Raw genomic sequence first — 12111 nt, forward strand, 5'->3', positions numbered from 1 at the left:
TCCCTCCACCGTCCGCCGCGATCCACCCTCACTTTGACTTGACTCTCTTACTCTTCTCTCGCCATGCCAGATAACAAGGCATCGGCGTCACCGCCCCCAAATCCAAATCCACCTTGGGGCTCGGCACCTACATTAGCAAACCTCGAACTAGAACCTCGTCTCCGTCTACGCGACGGCTCCCACTCGTCGGCCTCGACGCGTTCCTCAATGCGCCCAGCCTCAAGGTCACGCGGGGGCTCCCGCCAGCGCCGTGGCTCGACAAGGAGTGAAGGCCTAGACTCTGTCGTCTCCTCCGAGTCCACAGACATGCCCGCCGCGACCAACACCACCGCCGCCGCCGCCAACGCCGATCCGAGGTCAACGCGTCGGCTTCCTCGGCTCAACAGTCGCCCGCGTCGCCCAACACCAGAGCGGCAAGACAACGACTCGAGCAGCGAAGACGAGCCCCTCGCCCTCAGCAGGTCAAGGTCACCTGTGAAGCGGTCGGCCACCGCTCGTCATACAGAGGTCATCGGTAGCTCCTCGTCGTCGTCATCACCCGACAGCGGAGCGGCCAGAAGATTCACGGCTGCGGAGAAGGGCAAGGGCCGTGCGGCACCTCCGTCTCCGACGCCCATCGAGGTCGAGTCGGATAGCGACGACAGTCCACTGCTGGCCGACGAGAGTATCCAGTTTATCAAGCAGCAAGCCCCCTCTCCGCTTCCAGTCGAGGACGAGGTGGAGAGTGTCATTGGCGAGGACGAAGCCATAACGGCGTACAGTGGGTCTAAAGCGTTGTCGCCCAGCTGACGTCTAGACTGCCCAGTGTGCTTCTCAGCGCCCACCGCGCCAGCCCTTACCCCTTGGTGAGTCTGTCCTTCGTGCTCGTTGCTGACATTACCCCAGCGGTCACGTGCTTTGTTACTCGTGCCTCCACTCCTCTCTCGTCGCGGCCATCGGCCGCAACCAGAACCCATATGTCGTCCCGCAACCAGCCCGTGGAGGCCGTGGTCGTGGACGCGGACGTGGAGGTCGCGGTGGCGGTCGTGGTGGTCATCAAGTTCAGCCGACAGAGTGGGACACCGACTCGCTGCGCGAAGCGGTCACCACCCAGGCCGACTCGATGCTCCGCAACCAGATTCAAGCCAACGGGACGGTTGGTGAGGACGCCGAGGCCATATTTAACGTCCAGAGAGAGGAAAGAGGCGAAGCTCGAATCGAACACCCACTCAAGGGCCTGTGGCAGGTGCAGGGGTCTTGGGTCATCGAGGGCGAATGTCCAGTGAGTTGGCGGAGGTTGTGAGGGGGCCGAGCTAACTCTCCAGGTCTGTCGCGAGCGTATCCCAGGTGGTCTCGGTCCCATCGGCTCTGGTATCGGCGGTGTCATCCTCCTCGAAGCCATGGTCCGCCATGCTGGCGACCTCGTTTGAGCCTCGGCCACAGGCTCCACCCACGCACGGACGACACATCATCGTCCCGTCCCCGGACCCCCGTCCACTCACTTAGTTCCATGTCCGATACGCCGAGGCGCTGTGAAAGCCCGGCGGTCACTCTGCTCCACCACACATCCAGGCTCACCCGAGCTCCTCCTCCGCACACCCACGTACGCACGTACCCACTTTGTTCATAGTAGCTGTAATTATGTTGTCACCACGTCATGTTGAACCGCATCAAGGGTTGTTGGTTTAAACGTTGGAAGCGACTGGAAGGCTTTGAAGACTTGCCACTGACGTCACGTGACTCTTGTGCCCGGATCTAAACGGGGCTTGTGCAGTAATCCAGGATCTAATCGGGAAAAGTTGGGAAGTGCCAGGCCGGCGGCGGGCGGCGGGGGAGTGGGACGTCGCCGCCAAAGTTTACTACAGGGCTGTCAGTGTCCGCGCCGAGAGTTACGAGTCGACACGGCCATTTCGGCACAAACGGTCATCAATCGCCTAGCCGCAATCTTAGAAGCTTCGACAACTCCCACCTTCCTTGCAACCGACGACCAACGACACGCAGCGCAGAGTGCACCGCACAACGGAACGCACGCCTTGTACAAAGAGTCTCAGCGTAGTGCATCTCCCCTTCTTCGGCAGTCACCACTCGATTAGACAGACACCTCTCACTCAATATCGTCTTGGGACTTTTGACTTTTCGACCTAGACGACTTTTGCCCTCTCTTGGTCCATACCACACCCTTTCGTCGCCACTCTCCATCACACCCACAATCCTACCCAGCCTATGTGGCTGAGGTCTCCTTCTATCAACCATGCTCAATAAAGCCGCGTGAGTATTGCATTGACCTTGCCGGCAGGCCCACCACTAACCCCCCACAGCACCCACTTTCGGCCGCTGCTGCGAGTCTCGTCGCATACCCACCAGCCCGACCTCTTCACCTCCAACCCCTCCCTCCTCCACCACTTCCAGAGCGCCAATGTCGGCACGTCGCTCGTCTCGCAGGCCTCCAATGCCACTCAGGGCGCTTCATCAGGCGCAGCAGGTGGTGCCGGCCGCGCGGGATACTCTGGCGCCTCGTCTGGCGGCGGCTACACTGGCCACGCTCGCGCGTTCTTGAGCCTGCCTCAGGGCCCCAACGCCGACGCTTCCAGCATCTCGTCGTCAGCCGACGAGCACAAGGACGCCCGTGACCGCGCCCAGCTTGCCCTCAAGCAGCGCATCTCGGCCCGCAACAGCGACCGCAAGACCGAGGTCCGCACCGTCACTGTCCGCGAGCAGCTCTCGGCCCGCGCCGGCTCGCGCACCGTCGTCCTCCGCGAAATCGAGCCGGCCGCCCCCGAGTCGTCGGCCAAGGCCCAGAGCTCCATCGCGTACCCTGCCTGGTCGGCTCTCCCTGCCGACGCCGCGCCCGGCGGTGCCCTCTGGGTCCCTGGCGCCGCGCCGTCCCGCCAGCTCGGCTCGCGCGCATTCTCCACCCGCGCCCGCCCAGCAGTGACCGGCAGCGATGAGATCGTCAGCCGCACCCCCACCCCAGATGCCAACCGCATCGACCAGCCCAACCGCGTGTTGATGGACCTGGCCGGTCTCGACCTGTCGCGCCCAAGCAACCGCACCCAGCTTCGCCGCAACTCGACACACTCGGTCGTTCGCCCGGCCGAGGTTGACGCCGCTGTCTTTGACGGCCGTGCTGCCGACGCTGTTCCTTCTGCTGGCGAGCAGTTCTTCGCCGCCCTGAGGGAGGCCTCCGAGAAGGGCGAGCACGAGACTGTTGCCCGTCTCGTCGGATACTTCCGCAGCGACCGCAGCGCCGGCGACGTCGACCCGGCCCTCGCTTCCGAGTACCCCATCCCTGTGGGCTACAACACTGCCAACTACAACATGTGTATCCAGGCGACTTTGGCGCTGCGCGGTCGTGGCCAGTCGATCGCTCCCATCCTCGACATGTACAACGAGATGCTGGAACGCGACGTCGTCCCCAACATGAGGACTTACCAGACTGTCATCCGCGCTCTCTGTCTCCGTGAGGAGGACGTTGCGGCTGCTTCCCAGCGCTGGCGCAACGGCAACGACTTCACAGTCTTCAAGGCTGAGAAGCTTGGCCTTGCCTCGGAAGACCCAGCCGGTGAGAAGGCGGCTGCCCAGGCAATCGCTGCCTACCAGAGCGAGGACAACCTCGCGTCTGCCATCAAGCTCTACAACGTTGCGGGCACCATCTTCAGGGGTGGCCGCAGGGACTACTCTGCCCAGGGTGACATTCTGGCCGCCGGTGCTGCTGCCGCTGGTCTCCTTAATGCGCCGACAGCGGCCGACCTCAAGCCTATTATCAAGGCCGCCCTCGCCAACCCCGACCTCGAGCTCGACCTCTACGTGCCCATCTTTGAAATCTTGGCCGGTGGCAACATCGAGGGTGTGGAGGTCGCCGCTGCTTGGGATGCGTTCGAGAAGAATGTTGCTCGCAGGCTTGCGACCAAGTCCCCGGTCTCCAACGGTCAGTATGGCCGTCTCGCCATCTTCCGGGTTGAGCGTGACGCCGCGTCTGCCGCGGTTCGCGCCTTTGTAACCACTGGTGACGTCAAGACGGCCGAAGCTATTGTCGACGCACACCTCAAGGACTCTGAGCGCGGCCCCCGTCAGTCGCGCAACTTGGTCGGCGCCCTGGTGGGAGAGCTTGCCAGGCAGGGCAAGGTCGACTCGGCCCTCAAGTGGAACGCTACTCTCAAGGACGACATCATCTCCCCTACCGACATGTACGACCTTGTCGAAGCACTCGCCGAGGCGGGCCGTGTTGCTGAGGCCGCTTCCTTCTTCGCCACGTACAACGCCAAGCTCATCACGGAGCAGCCTGGTCACAAGATTCGCCGCTACCGCCTCCTCAAGATTTACGGCATCGCCCTTGCCGAGGCCACTGCCGCCAAGACCGACGCTGACAGGAACTCGATCCTCAACGCTACCGCTGAGCTCCTGACCCAGTCCGCTAGCGTTCTTGACCCTCAGCTCCTCCGTGCCCATGTTCAGCTGCTCCTGGCTGCCCGCCGCTTCTCTGATATCGGTCCTCTCCTCAACCGCTTCTCCGCGCGCCAGTCTGATGAGCGTGATGCCAGCCTTCGCGAAGGCCTTGTCGGCGTTGTTACCTCCGACGCTCCTATCGGCAACGTTCTTGACGCAATCCGTGGCTTTGCTCGTCTCGGCGAGCCCATTGCATCGGCTGGTGACTCGGTCCCCATCGCTACGCTCATTGTCGACAAGTACATTGCTGGCCGTTCCAAGGTTGACGCCGTTACCGATCTCCACCTGGCGCCTGACGCATGGTTCCGCCTTCTCGAGTCATTTGTCGCCCTGCCTACGGCCGACGTTGAGGCTGGTGCCGCCGACAAGGCACTCGAGACCTTCCTTACCGACCTTGCCTCGTTCCGTGACACTCGCTACCCCCTGCCCCGCGGCTTTGCCACTTCGCCTGTTACGGCCGAGTTGGCCGACATCCTCGTTTCTCGCTTTGGTATTGAGCGCTCCACTGCTCTTCTCACGGCCGCCTTTGGTGACAAGGCTGCTGCGGCCTTCCTCCCCACTCCCGAGGCAACGGACGCGGCTTCCGAGTCGACCTTCACTCTCCCTCCTACCCCCCAGTCGTCCGAGGCGCCACCTTCTGTCCTCCAGCCGCCCTCGGCCCACACGCTTCACATCTCACAGGAGCTCGTCGGTCAGATTGACAAGCTGGCCAGCTTCCAGCCCGTCAAGATTACTCCCGAGTCTGTCTACGAGACCATCCGCCGAGCCCTCACGCAGGACAACGCCGTTCCCACCCCTGAAGCTATTGGTCGCCTTATCTCTGCTCTCGCCCGTGCAGGCGACGAACCCAAGGCCCGTGAACTCTACTCGCTCGCCCAGGTGGTCCTCGCCTCGTGCATCTCGGAGCCTGTCCAGCAGGCCGAGGGCTGGCACGCGATTGAGGACGCCATGATTGCTGCTTGCTGCTTCCTTGGCCACCTTGAGCAGGCTGGCATGCACCGTGCCCGCATCATCGACGCCGGCATGGTTCCCAGCGCCGATGCTTACGCCACCATGATTGCTTCGTCCCGTGACTCGACCGATGATGCCCTTGTTGCTCGCGAGCTCTTTGAGGAGTCGCAGTCGCTCGGCGTTGTCCCCAACCTCTACCTCTACAACACGATCATCTCCAAGCTGTCCAAGGCCCGCAAGGCCGAGATGGCACTCGAGCTCTTTACTCAGATGAAGGCCGCCCACATTCGCCCCAGCAGTGTGACATACGGTGCCATCATCAACGCCTGCTGCCGTGTCGGAGACGCCGAGAGCGCCGCCACTCTGTTCGAGGAAATGTCCAACCAGCCCAACTTCAAGCCCCGTGTCCCGCCCTTCAACACCATGATGCAGTTCCACCTGCAGACTCGCCCGTCCCGCGAGCGTGTTCTGTACTACCACAACGCCATGCGCTCTGCCGGTGTCCGCCCCTCGGCCCACACCTACAAGCTCCTTCTTGACGCCTACGGAACTCTTGCCCCCATCGACCTTCCCTCCATGGACCGCGTGTTCGGCGAGCTCTGCGCCGACCGCTTCGTTGCTGTCCAGGGCACGCACTGGGCTTCGCTCATCACCGCCTTTGGTATTCACAACTCGGACGTTGACCGCGCTACTGCCATCTTTGACGCCATTCCCAACCACCCGTCTACCCGTCGCGGCACCCTCCCCGAGCCTGTCGTCTGGGAGGCCCTGCTCAACGTTCTTGGTCAGAAGGGCTCGCTCGAGGCTCTCGAGGAGGTCCGCACGCGCATGATCGAGTCGGGCGTGCGCCCCACGGCCTATGTCCACAACGTCCTCATCAACGGCTACTCTCGTCACAGTGCCATTGACAAGGCCCGCGAGGTCTTCGAGGCTATGGGCGACTCGTTGACTGGCGTCGCTGCGCCCAACAACCACCCCGCGCTCCTCACTTCCTCTGGACACGTCAAGCCCGCTACCGTTACTTCCGAGCCCAGCGGCACTGTGTACCGTGAGCCCTCGACCTACGAGGCCATGATCCGTGCCGAGCTCGCCGCCGGCAACCGCGAGGCTGCCGAGGCCATCCTGTCGCGCATGGAGGCTCGCCGCTACCCCGTCGCTGTCTGGATGAAGGCCCGCGCCATTCTTGACGAGGCGGTTTAAAACACCCCTCGATCTCGCCCTTGTGACATTAGCCTTGTACACTAGCGCTGCGGGCCAGCGGCAACAACAACCAGCGCAATCACCGGACATTACCGCCGGCGAGCGCGACAAAACGCAACCACATCCACAACCAACAGTATAGTTTACAACCACTCTGGTCTGATTTCCGGACTCTGGGTATAACAGCATCGCACACACACCACTCAATGAGACATAATGTATTTCTATCGCAATGGTCTACAAGAGCAGCAGCAACCCAAATGAGAAGAGAGAGAAGAGAGATTGATATTAATTAATTGTGATTATCGGAATCCGCCAACACGGCCAACGACAGAGAAGTAGGCGAGCAGGCGCCATCCGATGGCAACAGCGACGACGATACCGGTAAACTTGGCCGTGTTGAGGTCTTTCCAGCCAAAGAGGGCGATGCTGGTGGGTCAGCTGGATTCAAGAGGCTGTGGGCAGGAGACACTCACACCTGGCCGCCGTTCTGCGCAATACACTTGCCGGTCGACACCTGCTCGGGCGTGCAGTTGAACTTGAGGCCGAGATACTCGTTGATGACCTGGATCCTGACTGCGGCTGGGGGTCAGCGATGCCTTGCTGTCAAACGCACCCTTGTAACATGTGAACCACGCCACGTCGGCCATCCACGTCGGCACCGACAGCGACATGATGCCGCTGATCTGCCCGACGACGGAGAGGAGCGTCGAGATGATGGTGACGGTGAGCCCTGGAGAACGGACCCACATGCCCGTCGCGAGGGCCATGCTCTCGCCCATGTTGAGCAGGGCCCAGATGGTCGTGATGAACTCGAAGTAGATCCGTGCCGAGGTCTGCATGCCGACAGCGACGTTCATCTGGAGATGTCAGCTGGGGGAGTTGCTCGGCGCACTCACAATCGCGCCGTATACCAGCGCGCTGAAGATCTGCGGCGCCTGCTCGACGAGCGTGTACATGATCACAAAGGTGGCGGGCGAGTACCGCGCCGACGACTGCGCCTCGTGGAGGTAGAGGTTTCGCTCGGCCGGCAGCACAGCCATGGCGTTGATCAGGCCGACGAAGGACACGGACTGGGTCGACTGGATCGAGATACCGATACGGTCCTGCGCGCCCTGCGGGCCGTGCGTGAGGCGCTGGAAGAACAACAAGAACATGGCGCCCATGAGCGTCGACTGGAACCAGCGGTTGAAGAGGACTTCCTTTTGGCGCCACAGGCTGATCCAGTGGCGGCTGAGCACGACGGGGAGCGCGATGCGCATCGGCGTCGTACCTTCGCCGCGGGTGATGGTCTGCGGCGGCGTGACTGTCTCTGGCGAGCTAGAGCCGTTTCCGCTGCCGACAGGCTCGTCGCCCACCTCCTTGGCCTCCACCGCGTGCCACGTCCCCGTGATTCGTTGCACGCGCTTCTCGCTCGCGTCATGCGGCGGCCCAGGGCGCGGGTCGACGCTCACCAGGTCGAGCAGGTGGTCAGCCGGGTTGAAGTACGCCGACGGCATGGGGTAGCCCAGGTTGTTGAAGTAGTCGACTGCTTCCGACTGGCGCCCGTTGAACGCCACAATGCCGCCCTTGGCGAGGAGCGTGACGTTGTCGGCTAGCCGCCAGATGTCACTGCGGGGCTGGTGGATCGTCGCTGCGGAGTCAGCTAAAGCGCAAGATCACAGTAGGAGACGCACCGATTACAGTTCGGCCGGTCGCCGCAATGTCCTTGAGCACCTGCATCACGCTGAGCGCGATGCTCGAGTCGAGGCCCGAGGTCGGCTCGTCAACGACGAGGACCGCCGGGTCGTTGATCACTGGTAAGTGTTAGTGACGGAGACGGAGCACTCAACCTACTCTGTACGGCGAGAGACAAGCGCCTCTTTTCACCGCCCGAGATGCCCTTGACGAGCGGTCCGCCAACAGGCAGGTCGGCGCAGTCCTTCAACCCCAACATCCGCAGCACAGTCTCTGCGCGCGCAATCTTCTGCTTGCGGGGGATCTTGGTCGGCAGGCGGAGAATGGCGGCGTAGCGCAGCGTCTCGCGGACCGTCAAGCTGGGCAAGTGCCAGTCATCTTCTTGTTCGACGAACGCGACGTTGCTCCATGCCAGCGAGTTGGCTTTCTGGCCAGCGAAGAAGAGCTCGCCGGTGCGGTAGAAGCGTGCCATGGGCCCCGCGTTGAGCTTCCTGTTGGCGAGGATTTGGAGCAGCGTCGACTTGCCCGCGCCCGACGGGCCGAGAATCGCAGAGATCTCGCCAGCCGGAAAGCGCAGCGAGATGTCATTGAGGATCGTCTTCTTGACATTCTTGACGATACCGTGGCCGCGCCGCTCCCAGCTGAGCGAGAGCCCGCGCACCTCGACGTCAATGTTGTCGCGGGTCATGTGGCTCTCGTCGACGTCGGTCGTCTTGCCGCGGTTGTGCGAGTCGATCTCGGACGCGTGGCGCACCCCGCCGCCGTTGTAATAGGTCAAGATGACACAGGCGATGGCGTACTGCGCAATCACCCAGCCGAGCAGCCCGCCAAACCACGCGCCGAGGTTGATATCGTAGTCGAAGTCAAAGCCACGCAGCACATTGTTCCCGATACACTGGTCGAGGTTGGCCTGAGAGTCTTGCGGGCAGTTAAAGATCCTGTCCTTGAAGATGACAGTGCAGACGATGCGGAACGAGTAAAAGTATGGCGAGATCCACCGGATCCACTTGACGTATTGTGGCGGGTGGACGATGGCGAAGCCGGCACTGAGGATCTGGAAAATGTTGACGGCGTTGCCGAAGAGCGACGCCTCGGGGAACGAGCGCGTGACGGAGGATACTAGGAGGGCGAGTCCCTGCGTGGAGAACTGGACGACCATGGTCGACGCAATGACGGTGAACAGCCGGCTCGCCACATCATCCATGCGCAGCTCGGAGATAAAGTACACGAGGATCATGTAGATTGTCGGCGCGACGATCGCGGGTACGAGGAACGACAGCCAGTCGGCAATGACCCACGGGACCACGTCGTACAGTCTATCTTCGCGCTCGCGGTCGAAGATGATCAGGTCGGTGCAGAACTTGTAGATCCAGAACACTTGCTGGAGGTAGAACACGCCGGGGATGAGCTGGAATGAGAGGTTCTTCATCGACTGGATACCCGTCGGGTTCTGCGCAGGTTAGCCTTGTCAGTGTGGCACGTGAACCCACTTCTGGCAGCTTGTAGTAGGTCGCGCCGACAATCACGCCCAACACGAGGCCCTGGCACATGAGGCCGAGGACAGTAGGGAAGTTGCGGTAGACGTTACGGTGTGCGCGCGAAGTGAGCACGCGCGTCTGCTTCCAGAACCCGGGACGTTTCTGGTCCGCCGACTCTTCAGACGTGGTCGATACAATGCGCTGCAGCTGGTCTGCGGTGGTGCCGGACGGGATACGCTGCAGGCCGCCGGGTGTGGTCCCGTCGCTGCGCGACGGGGCGAGCAGGTCGGGGTTCTTCTTATCGCTGATCACGCTCGTGACGCCCTGCATCGTTGAACTGCGGACCGACCAGCGCTTATCCGACCCGCGTGTCGAACGGCGGGAGCGCGGGGTCCGCTCCTTCTCCTTGTCGGCGCTGAAGTCCTCCTTCCCGAGCTTGATGTGCGCCTCCCACGCGTTCGTGAGGGACAGCACGCGCGCGCGCGAGGCCTCCTCGTTCTCCGGCGTGCGGTTGTCAATGGACGAGACGTCGATGAGGAAGTCTGCGGTCAGCAACGCCGTGGAAGCGACTCACCGAGAGGGTTCACGCCCACCTCGACATCATGTCCCAGGCTGTGGAACCACGGGAGGCATTCTGACCGCGGGCCAGAGTACACCACCTTGCCCTTTGACAGCAGGCACAGCCTGTCGAAGAGCGGGAACGCGTCGGAGCGCGGCGCGTGGATCGAGAGAATGACGGTACGTCCGCGGCGCGCGAGCGCCGAGAGTGTCCTTAGCAGCAGGTAACTCGTGTACGCGTCGAGCCCTGACGTCGGCTCGTCGAGGATGAGCACAGAGGGAAGGGTGACGAGCACGCAGCCGATGGAGAGGCGGCGCTTCTCGCCGCCGCTAATGCCTTTACGGAACGGCCCGCCGACGACCGTGTCGGCCGCGTCGCGCAGTCCGAGCTCGTCGAGCGTCTGCTCAACGATAAGCGACAGGGCCTCGGACGACAGGCTGGTCGGGAGGCGCAGCCGTGCGGCGTACGTGAGCGTTTCGCGCACTGACGGACGACGTCAGCAACACCACGCGGCGCCACACCTACCTGTCAGACACTCGACGAGATAGTCCTGCTGCCGCACAAAGCCGATACGCCGCCGCGCCTCGTTCTTGCTCAGCACCGAGCCAGAGTACGGGGATACATAGGCGACCTGCCCCGCCAGCGTGGGGAGATCGGCCATGCGGTGCGCCACGGCGTTGAGCAGCGTCGTCTTGCCCGATCCCGAGCCGCCGAGACTGGGCGGGCGTCAGTGGATCTGCGCCGTGTTGGGTACTTACATGGCGAGCACTTCGCCCTGGTGGCATGCAACCGACACGTCGTTGAGGATGACCTTGCGCTTGGCGCTCGTCTCGTCGTTGTCGTCGGTCTTGGGCTTCTGCTTGAACTCGCCGCGCAGGAGTCTGGAGTCAGCATAACTCGCGCTGCCGGACCAACGCACCCAAACACCCGCTCATACTTGTGATGCGGGACGCCGACCGTCAGCCCGTCGACCTCAAGGTCGAACGGCGGCGGCGGAGGGAGGTTGAGCAGCGCGGACGTGTCCTCGCCGTCGGGTTCGTCGCGCGCCGCCACCTCCCACTCGCGTTTCTCGAGCGCCTTCTCGTCGTCAGAGTACCGCGGGGCAACGATCGTCGGCGCATCCCGCATGGTTGGTGTGTCGCGGAGGGTCGATGAGGTAGCTGGCACTGTTGGCGTCGGCGGCTCGGTCGAGCCGGTGATGTACGACGACGGCCCGCTCGTCTCCGCTCCGCTGACCGATGCCGCGGGCGTGGGGCCCAGCTGTTCTGTGCCGTCCGTAGATGTGGGTGCTGCGACTCGGCTCGTACTTCCTACAGGCTCCACCACTGCTCCGCTGTCTGTGATGCTCGATGACTCCGGCTGGGGCGCTGATGGTGGTGTGGGTGCATGCTCTGGCGCTGCTGGTGTGGGGACCGAATCTCCCTCGTCGACGACGACGCCTTCGTCGACCTGCTGCGTCTGTTTCTCGTCGTGGTCCGAGCGGACGGCGGCCGCCGGCCCAGAAGCGGCTGCCGCTTCCACTACCGATGTCCCATGGGCTACTCCCGCGTCCCCCTCAGCTGCTGCCATTTTGATCGAGCTGGGGCCGTGTGTGATGCGCCGGCGGTGCGATGGGAAGAAAGCGACGAGGCGGCGGTTGGCTTCCTTAATAGGTTCGGTGGATCGCAGTGCGTGTCCTAGAGTTGTCCTGCCTGCTGGCCTTGATGGCGTGCGGCGCGCATTGAGGGGCTGCGAGATGCAGATGCTGTGGTGGGAGACGGACAGCGACGGCTCCTGCTTGGCCGCTTTCTCGCTCCTAGCAGGATCCTTGGCTTGCTAACT

General features: G+C 62.9%; 3 protein-coding genes across 3 annotated transcripts; 2 read left to right on the forward strand and 1 right to left on the reverse strand.

The window, feature by feature from the left end:
* The first annotated feature begins 27 nt into the window (after positions 1–27).
* Positions 28–1630, forward strand: LOC62_02G002213 (uncharacterized protein). The gene is made up of 4 exons (XM_062768722.1): positions 28–760; positions 975–1135; positions 1172–1261; positions 1305–1630. Exons 1-4 carry the CDS (start codon positions 64–66, stop codon positions 1407–1409), a joined length of 1053 nt encoding a protein of 350 aa, XP_062624706.1. The 5' UTR covers positions 28–63; the 3' UTR covers positions 1410–1630.
* Positions 1631–1881: 251 nt separating this feature from the next.
* On the forward strand, positions 1882–6821 carry ppr5 (Pentatricopeptide repeat-containing protein 5, mitochondrial). Its single transcript, XM_062768723.1, has 2 exons — positions 1882–2247; positions 2298–6821. The coding sequence occupies exons 1-2, from the start codon at positions 2231–2233 to the stop codon at positions 6574–6576; spliced, it is 4296 nt and encodes a 1431-aa protein (XP_062624707.1). The 5' UTR covers positions 1882–2230; the 3' UTR covers positions 6577–6821.
* On the reverse strand, positions 6790–12066 carry YOL075C (putative ABC transporter ATP-binding protein/permease). Its single transcript, XM_062768724.1, has 11 exons — positions 11210–12066; positions 11049–11171; positions 10816–11006; positions 10306–10773; positions 9744–10273; positions 8413–9703; positions 8253–8372; positions 7476–8209; positions 7193–7436; positions 7053–7158; positions 6790–7005 (listed from the first exon to the last, which is right to left on the reverse strand). Exons 1-11 carry the CDS (start codon positions 11857–11859, stop codon positions 6879–6881), a joined length of 4584 nt encoding a protein of 1527 aa, XP_062624708.1. The 5' UTR covers positions 11860–12066; the 3' UTR covers positions 6790–6878.
* Between the last annotated feature and the right edge of the window lie 45 nt (positions 12067–12111).

The sequence above is a fragment of the Vanrija pseudolonga genome, chromosome 2, assembly GCF_020906515.1.
Source record: "Vanrija pseudolonga chromosome 2, complete sequence".
In the NCBI taxonomy this organism is placed as follows: domain Eukaryota; kingdom Fungi; phylum Basidiomycota; class Tremellomycetes; order Trichosporonales; family Trichosporonaceae; genus Vanrija; species Vanrija pseudolonga.

Excerpts from the sequence above, each read along its gene's own strand:
- YOL075C (XM_062768724.1), bottom strand. The coding sequence starts at position 11,859 with ATGGCAGCAGCTGAGGGGGACGCGGGAGTAGCCCATGGGACATCGGTA. Across the intron at positions 8,373-8,412 it reads CTTGTCTCTCGCCGTACAGA|TGATCAACGACCCGGCGGTC; the intron begins GTAGGTTGAGTG and ends AACACTTACCAG. Across the intron at positions 7,437-7,475 it reads CGCTGGTATACGGCGCGATT|ATGAACGTCGCTGTCGGCAT; the intron begins GTGAGTGCGCCG and ends TGACATCTCCAG.
- LOC62_02G002213 (XM_062768722.1), top strand. The coding sequence starts at position 64 with ATGCCAGATAACAAGGCATCGGCGTCACCGCCCCCAAATCCAAATCCA. Across the intron at positions 761-974 it reads CGAAGCCATAACGGCGTACA|CCCGTGGAGGCCGTGGTCGT; the intron begins GTGGGTCTAAAG and ends TCCCGCAACCAG. Across the intron at positions 1,262-1,304 it reads TCATCGAGGGCGAATGTCCA|GTCTGTCGCGAGCGTATCCC; the intron begins GTGAGTTGGCGG and ends CTAACTCTCCAG.